The 17,206-nt window shown below is 33.6% G+C and overlaps 3 protein-coding genes across 4 annotated transcripts; 2 read left to right on the top strand and 1 right to left on the bottom strand.

The window, feature by feature from the left end:
- Positions 1–1,102: 1,102 nt before the first annotated feature.
- Positions 1,103–1,894, top strand: Bm10149 (Uncharacterized protein; the record flags this gene model as incomplete). Its single annotated transcript, XM_001896895.1, has 1 exon — positions 1,103–1,894. The coding sequence occupies one exon, from the start codon at positions 1,103–1,105 to the stop codon at positions 1,892–1,894; it is 792 nt and encodes a 263-aa protein (XP_001896930.1).
- A 1,032-nt stretch (positions 1,895–2,926) lies between these two features.
- On the bottom strand, positions 2,927–4,943 carry Bm10150 (cell division control protein 2 homolog, putative; the record flags this gene model as incomplete). The annotated part of the gene is made up of 7 exons (XM_001896894.2): positions 2,927–3,031; positions 3,146–3,290; positions 3,365–3,531; positions 3,622–3,798; positions 3,968–4,085; positions 4,594–4,753; positions 4,880–4,943. The coding sequence occupies 7 exons, from the start codon at positions 4,941–4,943 to the stop codon at positions 2,927–2,929; spliced, it is 936 nt and encodes a 311-aa protein (XP_001896929.1).
- Positions 4,944–6,845: 1,902 nt separating this feature from the next.
- Bm10151 lies at positions 6,846–16,187 on the top strand (the record flags this gene model as incomplete). Of its 2 annotated transcripts, XM_043073158.1 has the most annotated exons (22): positions 6,846–6,875; positions 8,537–8,586; positions 8,773–8,825; positions 9,108–9,284; positions 9,507–9,563; positions 9,703–9,818; positions 10,054–10,154; positions 10,371–10,489; positions 10,623–10,739; positions 11,258–11,401; positions 13,095–13,193; positions 13,362–13,483; positions 13,785–13,859; positions 14,005–14,140; positions 14,376–14,506; positions 14,658–14,856; positions 14,985–15,104; positions 15,221–15,375; positions 15,461–15,542; positions 15,658–15,755; positions 15,846–15,941; positions 16,095–16,187. In XM_043073158.1, the coding sequence occupies 22 exons, from the start codon at positions 6,846–6,848 to the stop codon at positions 16,185–16,187; spliced, it is 2,370 nt and encodes a 789-aa protein (XP_042929092.1). The 2 variants fall into 2 exon arrangements, with proteins under 2 accessions (XP_042929092.1, XP_042929093.1); XM_043073159.1 differs by lacking the exons at positions 6,846–6,875; positions 8,537–8,586; positions 8,773–8,825; ... (1 more) ...; positions 9,507–9,563; positions 9,703–9,818 and having other exon boundaries at positions 10,126–10,154.
- Positions 16,188–17,206: the final 1,019 nt, after the last annotated feature.

Raw genomic sequence — 17,206 nt, forward strand, 5'->3', positions numbered from 1 at the left:
TTATTTAAGGTTACCTAGAATTCATCTTTTTCTATTGAAATCTATCAGAAATTATCTTTATTTAAATTATTTGTCACTTAATTCTTCCTTGCTTGAATGAAATATTAGCAATACCATACCAATCATTGTCCATATTTTCTCTCTTTTTAACTTTTGCAAAACCGTTTATTAGGACGAATTACGATTAAGAATTATTATTTTATAAACCAATGAAAAAGTAACCAAATTATGGACTATTCTTACTGAGATATTATTGTTGAAAATCCATTTAGAAGCTGAAGTTGATATTGAAGAGAAAAGTAAGTGATATAGAAAAGGAAATCTATAAAGTTAGATAATTAATTAAAATTTTTTAATAATAATGCGATTTTTTTCACAAATTTACTGATTTTATATCAAGCTTCAATAATAGTAAAACTATTTATTTCATGTAAACTTTGAAAATTTCAAATTGGTGTATTGAAAACAAAAATAAAGCTTAATGAAACGGTCTGTAGAAATTATCGTGTCATTCGATTTTTTCCAGATTCGAATTTCTTTGAGAAAATAAATCAATTTGAATTTAGCAGTAATTCCTAAACAGCAAATAATTAAACTCTACTGAGGTAAAAATAGTGAGAGTACTTCGAAGGATTCTATTCGTTTAAAAAAATGCAAACGCATAGTCGGATAATCTAGTTTTCATTTGAAATTGACATTCTCCAGTATTTTCGTTTTTCGAGAATAATGTAGACTTAATTTGCTTCATTTTCCACCGAAATGATGAACCTTAGATGAGAGATACAATTTATTGATTTGATATCATCGTGAATATCTTCAGAAATACAGTCAATATCTTAAAACTGTATCAATATATCAGAAATGAATTATATCGGATAACTCCATGTAAATTCATATGCGGCAACATGGCTATTTGGAAGTGATAAAGACCTTATCAGTATTTCTGAAATGTTTAATAGTGGCATAGAATAGTATGTCAAAATAGATTATGAAGTTATCTTTTACTCTAATATATCAAATTCCGCTTTATCCAGATTTTGTACTAAATGAGAAAAAAAGTTGATTACAGAAAAAAATTTTTTTTCAGGGTATTTCAAAAAGTATGACGAGAAGCATAATTTGGCTAATTCTATTGTTAAGTGGAATCATTTGTGAAGCGCAATATCACAACTGTTTCATGTCCGGTGGTTATTCCGGACGGTCAACATGGTGCGGCGAAAACTCGAAAGATGAAGAGAATTTGAAGGATCCAGTGGAAATAATGAAGCGTGCAAAGGAATTCCTCGAAAAGCAAAGTAAAATTATGTTTGATCCAATGACATGGACAATAAGTCCACCAACACCACCACCACCCATCAGTATAACACCGGTAGCTACAAAAGCAAATGCAGTACTTAATGTTCAACCTGATGTAACCGGAGCAAAATTACAATCATCATATATCCCGTTATATTCGGTAGCACTGCCTAACAATGCCAATTCATTCTTTACTCCTACTTCAGGTATTCCAACAAATGGTAACAATTTGCAGTTGTTACCATTTGTTGGAATAATCTCTCCGGAAAATTCGCACAGTCTTCAGAATATTCCTATTTCAACTAGCCAAGCAAACCAACCTGTCCGTTTTGAAAATTCGGAGCAAATAAGTGTACAACAACAGCAATTTCAGAATCAAGCAAATCACTTGCTAAATAAAGCAAATGAAATGCCCCTTTTGTTGAAAATACCACCAGCAACTTCACCACCAAAATTTTTCGCTGAAGAGCAGAATCTAAAATTGAAAGAAAATAATGACTTAACAGATATAGGTAGCATAAAGCCAGTCAGGTTAGTCTTAAATCGGCCATTAGCAGCACTCTCATCCCGAAAAGACAATCAATCAGTGAATGCTTAACTCTTTCCATTCATTCAAAAATCTTAAAATCAGTTTTACTCGCTCAATCACTCTTCACTTCAAACAACAACCAACATACCTACCATCACATAGCACCTGATGGAAACTTACTGCTAATTCCTTTGTGGCTTACTATTTATTAGTTTAGCATTGCTACATGCTATATTTGTAATGTAAACCTATTTCAGTTAGCCTTCTGCCTTTTATGTAACAAATTCCTATACATTCTCGTAAAATAAAATATTCCTCCCACTACAAGAAGTGAAATTTTGTGATTTCTTGTATTATAAAATTAACATAAACAAATGCACACCACACGGTCCAAAAATAAATGACGTATCGCCACCTCTATGCAACAGCGACTTTACAAGCCCTATCTCCCTCTAATGATATATATACACTTCTTTTATTTTTCCTTTTGTTCAGTGGACAGTCCAAGTTTCTGACATTATTTATGCTAACTGGGAAAATATAAGTATTTTGATGACATTCCTTGAAGTTCATCTATTTTTGAATATATCTTTATTTCAAAACAAAAAAAAAACAAACACTTCAAACAGTATATGGTACAGCAGCTCTCTGTGATAATGCTATGAAGTAACAAATCTTGAATAAATCTATCAAGGAAATACATTTGACCACCTAAGATCGGTGTTGGAATGAATCAATTATATTTGATGATATTGATAAAAAGGGAAATCAAACAGTTCCATTCGACAAGTTTTTTTTTTTTTTTTTAATTCACAGTAAGACAACAATATGTCGTATTAAATTTTAACAACAACAGAGAGAAGACAAATTCAATTTCTTGTTTTCTAGTTAAGTAGAAACGCATACCCTATTTTTCAGAAACTAAATCAAAAAAAAAAAAATTAAAAATTTCAGCTTTTTTTTTTTATTTAGCAAACCGCAATATAATATTTTTGGGATAAAAGAAAACAAAACGAAACAGAAAAAACTATTTTCACAGATCAGAAAGTAAATGAAAAAATTATTAATCTTGATTGAGTGATGACAATATTGAGGTTCGTATTATTCGCTAGTTGGAAGCTTTGTTCGATCAACATCAGCGAAGTATGAATCGATCAGGAGCTGTTTTGCAGAAATTCGTTTCTCCGGCTCGTAAGTAAGCATTTTCTGCAAAAATATGCCGAAATGAAATGAAATAAAGAGTGCCCTAGAATCGCAGTGATAGAATAAGGTTAAAAAAGTTTCGTTTGATTTAAAATTTTTAGTCGAAAGATTCTCAACCTGCACGATCATAATGCCACTAATATCCATAAAGTGATCAAGAATTTCATGAAGATGGTTATTCTTCCACTTAGGGAATGTTTCTGAACAATTGGGCACATTTGTAAGAACACGCAATGTTTCATCACATGGAGTCGATAGCACACTGAAAGTGCAATTATAAAAAACCGTGCGATAAATGCAAAGAAAAAGAACATAATTAATAGACATGAAGTAAACCTGAAAATGCGAAAAATCTGATCAATGTTTGAATCACCCGGAGCAAACAGTGCTTTCTTCAGAGCCATTTCAGCAGCAATGCAGCCAATGCTCCACATGTCTACTGCCGAAGTATAACAAGTAGAACCAAATAGTAATTCCGGAGCCTTATAATACTGAGTATGAGCCTGCAAACAATATTCAAACATTTAATTTTGTGCGTAAGCACGAGTTTCCAGCTCTATTTTTGGAAACAAGAAAATGAAAAAAAAAAAAACCTTCTGCGTATAGCATATCTCTGGCGTGTTAACTGCTTCATAAAAATGGAATTCAGAAAGCTTAAGAAAACCCTTATCGTCAACAAGTAAATTCTCAGGTTTTAAATCACGATGAAGAATATTTCTTTGATGACAGTAGGAAACAGCTTGCAGAATCTGGTACAAATACGACTTCTGCTGCAATTAAACTTACAATTTCTCATGAGTTGGAGTTCCAACACTAAATAAATAAATTAAAATGAATTTCAATCACATATAAATATTTTTCTCTTGCATTTGAAAGAGTTAACAAGCTGCATTTTCACGGAGACGACGAAAGAACCAATAGGGGAAGAATCGTACTGACCTTGGCTTTATCCATCAATTTATTATTGGGAATTTTGCTGATGTAAGTCTTCAGATTCATGCTGATAAATTCAAATATCAGGTACAGTTGACTGTTGCTTATTATTGCGTCTTCAAGGCTATAATTACTTCGTGAACAATTACCGTGAAGTGAAGTAATTAGAGCTATAATGATATATCTGCACTAGTAAGCCGCACATATTCATCAAATCTCAGATTGAAGTCGAGAACTTCTCACTTTAAATATTTGATGGACAAAAATATCTAGCGCTGCAATTTTTAACTGCAGTTTCGGAATTTGTGTAACCAAAAATAATGTGCAAGAATAGATTTTTAAGTAAAATCCAAATTCTTTGGCTGCGTATATGGTGACACATGAGCCTCCTAAAATCTTTGCTACCGAGTTTCGTTTCCAACACTTGTTCATTAATTCCATCTGATATTATTCGACCAAAATTCAAAATTTATTTTTTGTTAAAAAGAACAAATGTCTTGCGCAAAACTACGATATGCAGCCGCTACTAATTTTATGGTACTACAAGACTCTTCTTGGAATTTCTCAAATGTTATTAGTCAGTACACTGCAACTAAAAAAAGGGCTTTTTTTTTTTAAAAAAAAAAACATACGAAATAATGTTTGGATGCCGCAGTAATTTAAGTAGCGTGATTTCCTGTACTAATGTAGCTGGTACACCGTTCTCAAATGCTGAATTCATGTAAATTTTTTTGATTAATACCATATTTCCTGCACGTTCATCGACAGTTTTGTAGACGCTACCATACACTCCTAAACATGTTTAGGAATAAAGAAACTATTTTCAAAAATTTGGATCACTATAGCTTTCAAAATTTTAATTTTTTAAGTTTAAAAATTACAAACTCCTTTAATGTCAGAAACTAAACTTCAATATACCTTCACCAATCTTGCTAACTCCAATGTAACAAGCCTTCGAAACATTCGGTGGAATAGCAGTCATATCTAAAAACTAAAATCAGCAACAGAAGCAATTAAAATTTTTTCAAGCAAAATGAAGCAACATAAATTAGTCCCTAAGCGTATCTTTTTCAGATTCAGAATTTATTATACGTTTGTTAAAAGCTTATCCAATAATCTTTTATTTGCAATGCTATGCAGAAAAGATTAACCTAAAGAAGCCAGTTTAACAAATTAAGCAAAACTTTAATATCTAAGCAGTCTAAATGATACAAATTCAAGATTAAGATAACTGCTCTTGTATATCCTCCCTAACTTATGCAATATTACAAATGCTAAACAAACGAAATTAAAGAAACATTACTTTTACAAATAAGTCGGATAAATGTTCATCGATAAAAACCTATCCCAAAGATCAAATTAGAAATGCCTATCAATTCATTCTTCTAACTGCTTCATTTCGTCATGCCTGTGATTGAACTTAATGTTTCAAGATTTTCAACAATGCTCTAACTACCACGTCAGTCCATTATATGAATGGTCCAGTCCTCAATGTATCTATTCTCTTCAACAATGACCATGATACGATATCTAGGATAATCTCAATTATCCAATACTTCCATCAAATCTACTTTAGAACGATTATCCAAGCCTGACACTAAAGCTATCACTTCTGAGCTTTTGCATCATGTGAAGAACCAGTACACAACCAATCGATACCAGCTTAACCTTAAAAACGAGTCGCAAGCATGGCTGACTATTACTATGATACAATTGCTTATCAATGCATGACCGTTTTACTAAAGAAGAAAAAAGTGAAAGGATTTCCAACTCTGAAATACTTTACAAGAAAGTATATTAATGCTTCCTCATTATAGTTCATCTCATCTAAATTACTATTTATCGTGCAAATATACTTAAAACCCTAATTTTAGGTTTACTAGTTTATCACAACTACAAACCAATTCTTCAGCTTGTTGTAAAATATCAAATCAGTCGTCAATATCAAGTCAACAATTCATTTTATATGATACCATTCATGTCATGTCATGCACCAGCATTTTCAGATCGATAAGTGATAATTAATTTAAAAAAAAAAAAAAGAAAATTCCCTACTGATGTAACTTTGCTTTATTTAATGATTTAATAAAACTATCGAAAATAAAATATGCACTGTATGAAGAGAGATGAGGTAATATGTGTGACACCTAAAAGACAACAACCAAAGAGGTACCACACCTTTCCTGGCAAACAATCTACCAGAGGGACATTAGCTAAGCAATGACAGCAATAAACAAATCTAGCATTCAGCAGCATTACATATTGTGCAACTGACTGATTGTAAGGGTATTTTAGCCTCGGCTACAGTATGACTGACATTCCTCATAGAGAGGGTCGCCTTGTACCGTATACAGACACATTCTGAATGGATGCCAGATGGAGAGAGAGACGGAGAAAGGATGAGAGACAGAGGAGAGCAGACGGGAAAAGAGAGGAAGAGGCAAAAAAGCTACGTACGTGACATTTGATAAAAATGGAACAATTACTCAGTTCAAATTATAATGGCGGGAAAAGAGGTACAACGGATGATGAAATATGGCTGAAGAGAGACAGACTATTTCTCACATCTGTCTTAGCAAGGTTAGATGAGGGGTGATACGTCCGTGTCTTTGTTCTCCTGTTGCTACGTGTAGATTGCTCGTTGGAATTAATGCGATAGGACATTGTAATTGTGTCCTCGTCGTCGTGTCGTCGACGTTGAATAGGCGTAGACGTGAAAATGCGACCACACCTTTAATTGTTGGTGAAGTAAAGGCACTAGGACGATTACGTAAATGCTTAATGATTATGAGTTATGGAGAAAGTATAAATATGAGTGAATTTAGAATGTTATCATTTACAGTGTTTTGAATTTATTGGAAGCAGTTCCGATTTGCAATTCGGCATGCTGCGAATACGACTACGTGTAGGAGGGGTGTGTTTTTATTATTTTTTTTAAATTTCGAAAAGTGAAAAGTGAAATTTGGTGATGGCTGGAGTAAAATCTTGGATGAAGTCGGGAATGAAGTTGCTCATAGAATTTAGCACAAAGTTGCAAACAAACAAAAACTGAAGCACAATCCTTCGTGAAATCATTTGGACAAGAACTTGAACAGTGGAGAATTATGGAAGAGTATTAGATAAAACTGGGACATATATTATAAATATTTTATATATTTTGGACATAATTTCGGATAAAATCTCAGAAAAAACGTTGGACAACCTGACAGAGCTTCCTCCTCCAAATTTACCTATCTAATAAGTTGAAATTTTCATCCACTGATTTATACCTTTATTAGGCTCACTAGTTTCTTGTTTACTGACTTTCCATAAAATCAATGATATCGGTTAGGTGACAGCTTTCTCTGTTCATAATGGTTTGAAGAAATCCTTTAAAAAATTCTATGAATCTAAAAGACTGAGATACCTCTCTCAATCGATATAATAAATGAATTTATCAGAACAATAATATCATTCAACATAGCAAGGTTTTGTTCTGAATTCGGCACTTCCAGAAGAGCCTAATTGTGTCCACCATCAATCTATTTTATTCATCTTTTGATTCTCTTATCCAATCTTCGTCAACTAACAGATTTTTCTTGGCTTGCATAGGGCATGCGTTCCAGAAATGGATATGAGGATAAATTGGCAATCCAAATCTTCATTAATGGATTAAATCCAAAGCTTCAAATACTGTTTTAGTGTCGTTTTAGACTTCCGATATGTCCTTCAGCCAAGAAAAAGTAATCTAAATGTTAGCTGCAGCATTACACAGTCCAGCTGAAAACGTTGGTTATATGAAATAGATTTTAACTATCAGATTCGTAGGTTTTTCCGAAAATTGCCCGCTGATAGGAGGATCTAGTCCAAAGAATGCTAAACTAATTCATTCCCCTGCTTAGTTAGCATATCCATTTATGAGCAGTTTTGACGCAATCTACATAGTACCATAAATCAACATTACAGTTAGTTACTCTGTGGTACCTAGCAGTACTTGGGAAGTGTCATTATCCATCTATCCATTCCATACTTAAGCTTCAGATATTGCAAGAAATGTAATGGTTTGATTCCTTAACACTCACATTCTTCATTCTTCCATCCATTTCTTTGAAAGCAATTCTAAATCTGGTATTCTGCGTTTTCCCTTGGCTTTTCATATGAACAGCTATAACTGCAAGCGATTTACTGCTCACGTATGTTAGCTGGTTGCTGGGCCGAACCGTATATTACTTTGTCTGGCAACTTGAAAACCAGTTGAAGGATTGAAAACTAAAAAGCATATAGCCGGAAATATCTACTGCTTCGTAATTCTTATCATCTTATTTTATCATATTCTCTGTTCATATTTGTTTCTCATCATCCCAGGATACTTTGCGGCTCTTATTTTCTTTCAAGTGTTATTCAATCATATTCCGTTGTTTCTATGATTTTTCTGCCACCAAAACGATGAGCTGATGGAGTAACATAAATTCCACGTATGTATTAATAATCTGTGAATGACATGTCTGGAAGAAGAAACTGCTGATTTGGGACTTTCTATATTCCTATATTTTGATGACTGTAATTCGTTAAAGTTGAATTATTGATTGATCATAGGCTCGAACAATGGCTGCTGTTGGTAAGCGTCATGCTGAACATCTAACAACGTACGTTTTTTGGATTTTTTCCCTTACTCTTGTAGGAATTTGCTGTTCAGAAATTGAGAAGACTATATAGACTTAGTTTTCTGAAATTTTCGTAGTCCTAGCATGAAATTTATTTAATGAACGCCAGTGTCCAGAGTTTTCACTGACGGTTGCCGAAAACCGTCGCTTATTTTCATTATTTTCCAGGAATTCTGAGGAAAATGATGCATCGCCAGGAGGAGGAGCAAGTGATAAATTGAGTAAGCCATAGCTTTTATATGGTGCTTCTAGTTGGTGTTCTACCTAGTCGTATCAAAGTGACTAAATTTACATAATGTTGGTATAGTTCATCTCTTAGTAATGACATATGTCCTCTTTATGTTCAGCATTGCTAGAGGTCTCATGAAAACGAATTTCCATATCGAAATAATGTTCTCCCTTTCATAAGCCAGTTTTCATGTTCTTAGACCTTGTCAAGTTCAGCCGAGTTAAATAGCGTGTTGACCTTAGAAGATTATCAGTTTTCAGTTCAAAAATTTTAGGTATACAATCAGATGCGGCCTTACCGCGCAAGCGACCAAGAACTTCTGCAAAGCATGCTGTAATCGATTCGTCTAATGTTGAAACGGGTTGCGGAGATGATGGTGCAACTCAATTCATAGGCAGTCAAGGCGACATATACGAGGAAGTCATTACAGAACGTGTTATAGTGCCACAGAGTTAGCTTTTTTTTTCTATCCGCTTAGCATTGCCTCTTTATGTTATTTTAGTTTTAATCTTCTAGAATTGCAATAACAACAACAAAATGCTTGTGGACAAGATAGCTGATGAAGTTGGGATGGGTGGAAGAAGTTGAAGTCAACGTAGAAGTTGTCATTCAGTTAGTGCAGAATTTATTGATGAGCTTGTTTATAAGCTAATTTACTGATAAGCTTGTTTAGGATCGTGTCGTGGTGATCAGGATTTGAAAGAAAAAACTCCTATGAGAAACATTTCAAGTGAACATTTAACCAGTCCTGGAGATAACTTGTTTTCTTTTATTTTTATTTTCTACTTGTATATTGTTTTTCTGTTTTCTTGAACAAATTGCTTTCAGAAATTGGGAATTTTTGCACATGTATCATTGTTGTATTTCAGATGAAAATACGAAGAGCGAAACTGTAACATCTGATCGCTATAACGAACCGAAGAAATATAAATATTTCCGAAAATTGGTGGAAACATCCTGTGACCTGGCGAACTGGCGTTTGCAGGTGTTGGGGAATGCTTCGTGCATACTTGTAGCAAATAATTTTCTGATGGAATCCTAGTCCTGAAGCAAAAGGATATTATGTCATTTTCTACTATATTATTCTTAGAAAGGATTTGTGTATTGGGATAACTGGGATAACAGCGGACTTTAAATTTTGTTGACCTACATAAAAATTTTTGGAATCGAAAAAAAAAATTTTCCAAAAAAAAATATGACAATTAATAAGCATCTTTTAGGAAAGACCGTGTGTAAATTCGTTGTATGACCCTTGCATAATTTGTGCTGCTGCGCCGAATAAAAAGAAAGCCATGGATTGTCGTTTCTACAACCGCATGTTGTAGGTTTCTTATGTCGATTTATAAAATACATAGGTCCTCTATATATGAAATATATATGGCTCTTTTCTTCCTTATTAGTTACTTAGTTACTATTGCATCTTGCATACAGAATTTGAATGAAGAAAGATACTACACACTAATTATTTAATATTGAAAAACTTTCTGCATGTAAATATTCCTTTTAAAATAGCGAAACTTTTTAACATTATTTTTAGACGCAATCGTGATGACCCCAAATTATGTCGCCACCTTGTGATTAACGATATCGAGAAAATCAAGTCATTATTTTTGCTGGAAATGGACGTTCCAACAGAGCAATTTATCGATAAAACTGGTTTGATTATTTTATGTTGTAACTCTCCAAAATACAGACGAGATGTAAGCCTTTTCGGCAGTATATGATTTCATTGTTTTTTGGTTTTTTTATTCTTGTGGATTAATGAAAGGAAGAAGGAAAATTTCTGTAGGCAAGCCAAAGGAAAAGGCAGAAGCGTCTCAAATGGCTGCGTACGTTCTACAGTGCGTATATTCAAGTTACGAGAAAGTGGTAATTCGTGAACAAGAAGCCATATCGGACTTTCGTGGTAAGTTTACTTTTTTTTTTTTTTAATGTTTTTTATAATTGAGTTGAAGCATAATGAATAATGATTCTCATCTACAGGACTGATTTTCAAAATAACACATGTAGAATTTAGTTATCACATTTCACATATTTTGTCATAATTCGAACTTATTTAAAAGGGATGGAAGTACTGTTGGTCATGAATCTAATGAATTTCGTTTATGCATTTATGGGTTTTTGAGGTAGAACATGAGAGATTTTAGCAAATTATTTTAGCTGCATACCGAATTTAAATGAGAAAAAAAAGTAGGACTCAGGTTCTTTATTTGATTTTGAAAAGCTTTTTGTATACAAAATATACTTTTTGGGAAGGCTTGAAAATGTCAGCATGGCACAGGATGTCTCTTGAAGCTTTTGAGAATAGGCACCACAGTGCTTCGGCATTACTAGGTCTCAAATAATGGTTGCTACTATGAAATCTGCAGATTACATTTCACTGATAGTGTTGAGCTATTTTTTCATTATGATATTTCATTGTAGAGGAAGATGCATTCTACAATCATACGTTTGGTGAGAAGCAAATATGTGACGCGTGTCGTTTTGCTATCCTAAATGCTCATTTTTGCTGTGAAATTTGTGGGTCAGAATTGTGCACAGCGTGTTATAAAAAACTGGACGGAAAAGGTATGACCAGTATTATTTATTGTGTTTTGTTCTATTTCTTATAAGAATTTGGCGCAACAGAGTTGCAACTTTTCATAGTAAGGGAAGCTCATACAGATTTTTTCTAAACGCGTGGTGAGACATTCTCTAAACTTATATATGCATGTCTAATTATTTGTCTTTTTGGTACGTTTCTTTAAGCAAAGTTTAATAAGTCAAGTTTACTAAAATCCGTTTATTGTTAATGTGATTGCCAATATTATAGTGTTAGACTAATTGATTTTTGCAAAGTTTTCGGCGTCAAGCATGAACTTAATATGAGTTGTTAAATCGTAGACTGTGTGTTGTGGTTTTGTGTAATGGTTTTGCTGTCATATCATTTTAATTTGACGATTTAGCTGATCTGGCTCAGCACTGGTAGTACTGAAATATTCAATATATATGATATGAAAAAAAAAAAAAGTGAAAGATATATTAATCAGTAAAAAGTGAGTTAACAAATGATAAACATAGAGAAAATAGGTTAATGCAAGGAATGTGATGCAAATATTTCAAATATTGCGTGCTGAAAAACTGAGGCAGCTCAACCCTAAATTCAGTTGCTTCATGTTGAGAGGTTGCATGCAATTTTTGCGAGAGCGATTAACAGATCGGTTAAAAGTAGATTGTACGACTTTCTCTTTCTGGCACTAATGATTGGCAATACGACACTGAATTCTTTGTGTGTGTCATTCTATTCAATTTTTCAAGCTCGCTATTTAATTTGTCGAACATCTCCCCGGCGAGAAGAAAAATTCGTTTTGATATAGATAGATTGTTGGGACTTAATTTTAGCGAAGAATTACACAAGATATATGCGAAGAATTTGCTACTCATAGTTTTTAGCGCAACAAAATAGCCTACCTAATCTTATTGTACAGCGGATATCGAGATGTTACCTGTTACACATTTGTTATCCATGTTTTCTATGTATTATGCAGAGAAATACGACAGTAAGCGGAAGAAACACGAATCTCTAATAAAAAGCATTTAAGGAAAACCTGCTTAAGTCCGCATCGTTGATTATCGAACGAGTGGCGAATTTTATGAATGAGTTAAAAAAAACTTTAAATGACTTCTTGAAAGATAAATTTGAGATTTCCATGGGCACTTCTTGAAATCTATATTGTTAATTTTGTCAAGCGATCGAAATTTGATAAATTCTAGAAGCGTAAATGCTTATTGGGAATGATAAGAAAAATAAGGAGAAGTCAGCTCATCACGGATCAAAGCTTGAATAAGTTTAAATGGAAATACAAGCAGTTAATAAGGCAAAAGGAAGACTTCCCGATATGCCTGAGACAAATATTACCAAAAGATGCAAGAAAGGGATGATAACTTTAAGAAAATTACATAGTGCCCGAGGAATTATTCTGCATCCTCATTCGTGAAATGCAGATGGTTTTGAGTTTCATAAGAACTAAAGGAAAAAGCTATATAGGTCATCGGAAATAGAGAAAGATGGATTAGTGCAGTTGATTGGTATATGAAGAGGAATGTAAATAAGGATTTTTAATTGGTAGGGAGTTTCAGATACATTCACAATTTAATAAACTCAGTCTTTTTTTTTCGTCCTTTCTCTGCCTTTTCATTCTCCACTGGATTTCATTTCGTCATTCTCGAGCTTATTAGCTGACTTTAAATTTGAAAACATATTAAAGGAAGGTGTTTTCAGATTCTTACCCTCCGATTTGGTTAGAGTCACTTCCTTGTACAAATGGTCGCGTTCACAGTTCTTCTATGTTTCACTTGGGATCTTTTTTGCCTTCATTTGGTATCATTTTTTTTTTTCTCGTCACTTCTCCAATAATTTCAGATAGAAATCTGATTAATAAAAATATGCGAAATTGATGGTAATTCAGCCAAATTTTTTAGCGGATATTTTGCAACAAATCTTTTTTTAAGTCTTTGCTTTATGTTTATAATTTACATATATTTTAAGACATTTTTCGTGATACACTTTACCAGTCGATGAAACAAATCGTACGATATGGTGTCAAGAGGGGTGGTGCTTTATGCAACGGTAATCACGGACGAGGCTGTAATGTGAAATTATTTCAGGAGGTTAGTGAGGAGCTCTTATTTTTGTGCAAATATTTTATTATTTGATTTGTTCCTTATGTATTTCGTACATTGCAAAAGATCATTATTACTGCTGTTTATGTCTTTGATTTCTCAAATATAAAAGTACCTACTAACTTGCCATATGGTTTTTGGTTTCCTTTTCTCTTCAAATCAGATTTCTTTATTAAGCTTGTATTGGACAGATTTTTTTCAAATTTACATTTTTATAGTGGTAAGTTATTTCAGCTGTGGTGACTTGTGCAAGTATTAGTTATAAATATTTATTCCGGTATTATTTCAGGAAAAATGCTATTGCCCTTGCTTTTCCCCTCTCTCAAAATTTCCGATCGAGAAAGTTTGTGTTATCGAAGATCAGGCAAGGGCTTTCCAGCATTTTTGCTATTATTTCTCTTCCATACACCTGAAGTTTTTTTTTTTTTTTTTCAAATCAATGTTACACTGTTTTTTTTTACTGAAGTATATGTTGGATTTATGGATTTCTTTCATGCATGTAATTGTAGTTTTCGTCGGATGCTTACGCCCGTTTTAAAGCTCATTTAGCTGCACACAATCCCATTGTAGTCGAAAACGTAAATCGTCATCCCCGTTACCGTCGGTCATTGTGGACACAGGCAGCCTTCGAAAAAATTTTGGCTTGTTAGTTTTGCTTTCTTATCTAGGAATTTCTTTAAACTTTCTATTATTGAAACATTTATATCATACATTTTGTCCCCAAATTTTAGAAAGCTTCATGCCAAATGTTTTGGGTGAATCATGGTCCAGAAATTAGAAATGCAATGTTTAGGAAAAATTGTCCTTTCCCACATTTATTGGAATTCATTCATTGAGTTCCAAAATTCATTTTACTGCATGTCTTTCAAAAGGTTTGTAGGTGATCGGAATTTACGTGTTCTGGATAGTCGGAACTTTTCAACTGTGATGATTCGTGATAAACCGTGCTCACTGAGAATGTTCTGGTCGAAATTTGGATTAAAACGGGGCAATGATGACTGTTACATGAAGGTGAGACGACTGTTAAGAGTTTAGTATTTAAACTACCAAAGAAACTTTCAAACTTAGTGATGGTCCTCAGTTTTTATATCATGTTATTTGATTCATCTTTCTGGAATGTGCATTCTTGCTATTTTAAACAGTTTTTTTTTTTTTTTTTCAGATAAAAGACTTTCCGGAGTCGAAATTATTTTCTAGTATTGCTCCTGAACAGTATGTAAATTTGTATGAAATCATGCCTTTTCTGGATTACACACATATTGATCGCAAGGAAAGTGGCCGTGGCAGATTGAATTTGTTGAATTTATTCAACAATAGATGTGAGCAACTAGATCCAGGACCAAAAGTTTATGTTTGCTTCGGTAAGCTTTAACCCTCTTTGAAGCATGTTTTTCTTGTATGCGTTATAAATTTCCAGATATTTGCGATCTTCTTCATCATTACCAAAGTGGTACTTTAATCTCCTTATCAAAAATTATATGGCTTTTAGGATTATATAACGCTCCACATTTGGCTTCCACTCCATTGCATCTTGATGTATCTGATGCAGTAAATTTTTTGCCGTTTGTTAAAGCGCCGGATGAAATGTCAAGAGAAGAAGTGAGAGATGGCAAGTTTTTTGTTTTTTGAATACTGATAAGTTAGTTAGCATTACTGATCATTTGCAACTTCCTATTGATATCAATTTTCATAATATAAAATAATCTGAAAGTTAGATTATTTTAGCTGTTGAGCGACGGTTAGATGTAGAGGGTATCCGTGGATTTCACAAGGAGCGTGCTCTTCGTGAACCGGAAAAAGCTGGTGCTATTTGGAAAATATTTCATCCCAGTGATAATGCGAAAATCCGTGCTGCCATTATGGAATGGAAAGAAGTGAAAGTGCGGTTACATCGATTTAAATTTGAATACAGTCCAAGGTGAAATTCACATGCTGATAGAAAAATGTCACGTAAATTCTGTTTAGGGGGAAGAATGGAGTGGTGATGTTATTCACAACCAAGACGTTGTGGTGACACGTGAAATGATGGATTTTTTCGAAGAAAGAGGTTTGTTTCAATTTTTAGTCATCAGTTTTGTAATTCTATTTTTTGAATCTATTTAAAATAAGACACGCTTTTTGTTTAATCCATGTCTATTAACGGTATCGAAACTTTGCTGCAGGGATTGAATGCCGTATGTTTGTGCAGAATGAAGGCGACGTTGTATTTATACCATCCGGAGCAGCCCATCAAGTTCAGAATATCAATTCATGCGTTAAAGTAGGTTTTTGAGTTATTGTCTTGTTTTTGGTGATGTCACGCTAGATTTAAATCAAAAAAAAAAAATGTTGAAAATAATGATTTTTAAAGATTGCTGAGGACTTTGTTGCTGCAGAAGGCATTGCTTATACAGTAGCAGTTACTAATGAGTTGCGATTTTTGCGAACTAAAGATGATCTTGTGCAGGTAGATGACTTTGTTTTTTCATTTATTCCTTTATTTGTCTGAACATTTACGAGAACAATTTTTTAAGATTTTCGCAGCAAACTCATTAGGGAAAAACCCGCACACCTCATTATCTTCAAATAGACCAGTTTATAAAAATTCGAAGAATATCAGGTGGACAAACTGTTGCACTTCGCATGTGCTGCGGCAGCGGCTGTATTGCAAAACAGCGAACCTGGATTAGTAACATCGAGTCTTCCTCAGTAATGAAATGTGACTTGCAAGCGACTCATGTGATCTCCGCAAGGATTATTTTTTAGAACTTCACGAAAATTGTAGTGTAATACAGTTTTATTTGTATTTAATGAAAGACAATGAATCTTGTGCCATAATTAAATTTTATATTAACAAGCTCTTACAGTGTGTTTGAGAAAAAGCCTTTATGAAGAGCAATAAAACTAGGCGAACAATAAAGCTAGCATTTCCAAGACAACGAAACTGAAAAACCGTTTCTTGCAAACAACTTTGGCTCCCTCACATCTACCTCCATCTATTTGGTGTTACCGAAGCAAGATTTCGGAGGCATATTCCACATATTCTAAGACAGCACAGCACGTAACATCTATGAAATATTCCAAAATCTGAAATCTGTAGTGGAGAGGAATGTGTTCTCCATGCTGTGAAGATGCCAGAGATTTCTTGTGTTCGTATGTAGAGTGGCATAGTTTTGTCACTGAAGAATATGGATTCAAAGTTTAATTTACATCTGGATAGTCTGGAAGCAGCAGTGAAGATTTGGAAAAGGTAGAGAGAGTATTCTATGGGTGATTTCTTGCTAACGATACAGATGTAGGTGAGTTCACTGTTCTAGGTGCTAAATTCTCTCTTGGACACTCCTAAATTTGAATCGCCGGCTTGTAAAAATAAAGCAAATTGTATTTTCGATAGCCTAATTTCTTGAGTAATGTATGTTGTAATTCTGAACGTTTTGATCCTTGCTTGCCTCGTTATGATTCAGGGGACTTTATTTCATGTAATTAAACATAGCTGAGATTTAGGAGATCAGCAATAGCAAAAACGTCTGATCTTGCAATTTGCAACTGATTTCGAAAAATCTATACTGAATAGTTGCCGACACTTAGCATATCAGCTGCTCTAAAATGCATAAGACAGAAAAAATGCATAGTTTCTAATCCCTTATCATTTGGCAGTGTAGCACAGACTTCCAATTTACATGTTCAGAAGAAATTTCAAACCAGGAATGCATATCAGCAACTGATTTCAAA

This window comes from Brugia malayi (assembly GCF_000002995.4).
Source record: "Brugia malayi strain FR3 genome assembly, contig: Bm_v4_ChrX_scaffold_001, whole genome shotgun sequence".
In the NCBI taxonomy this organism is placed as follows: Eukaryota; Metazoa; Nematoda; class Chromadorea; order Rhabditida; family Onchocercidae; genus Brugia; species Brugia malayi.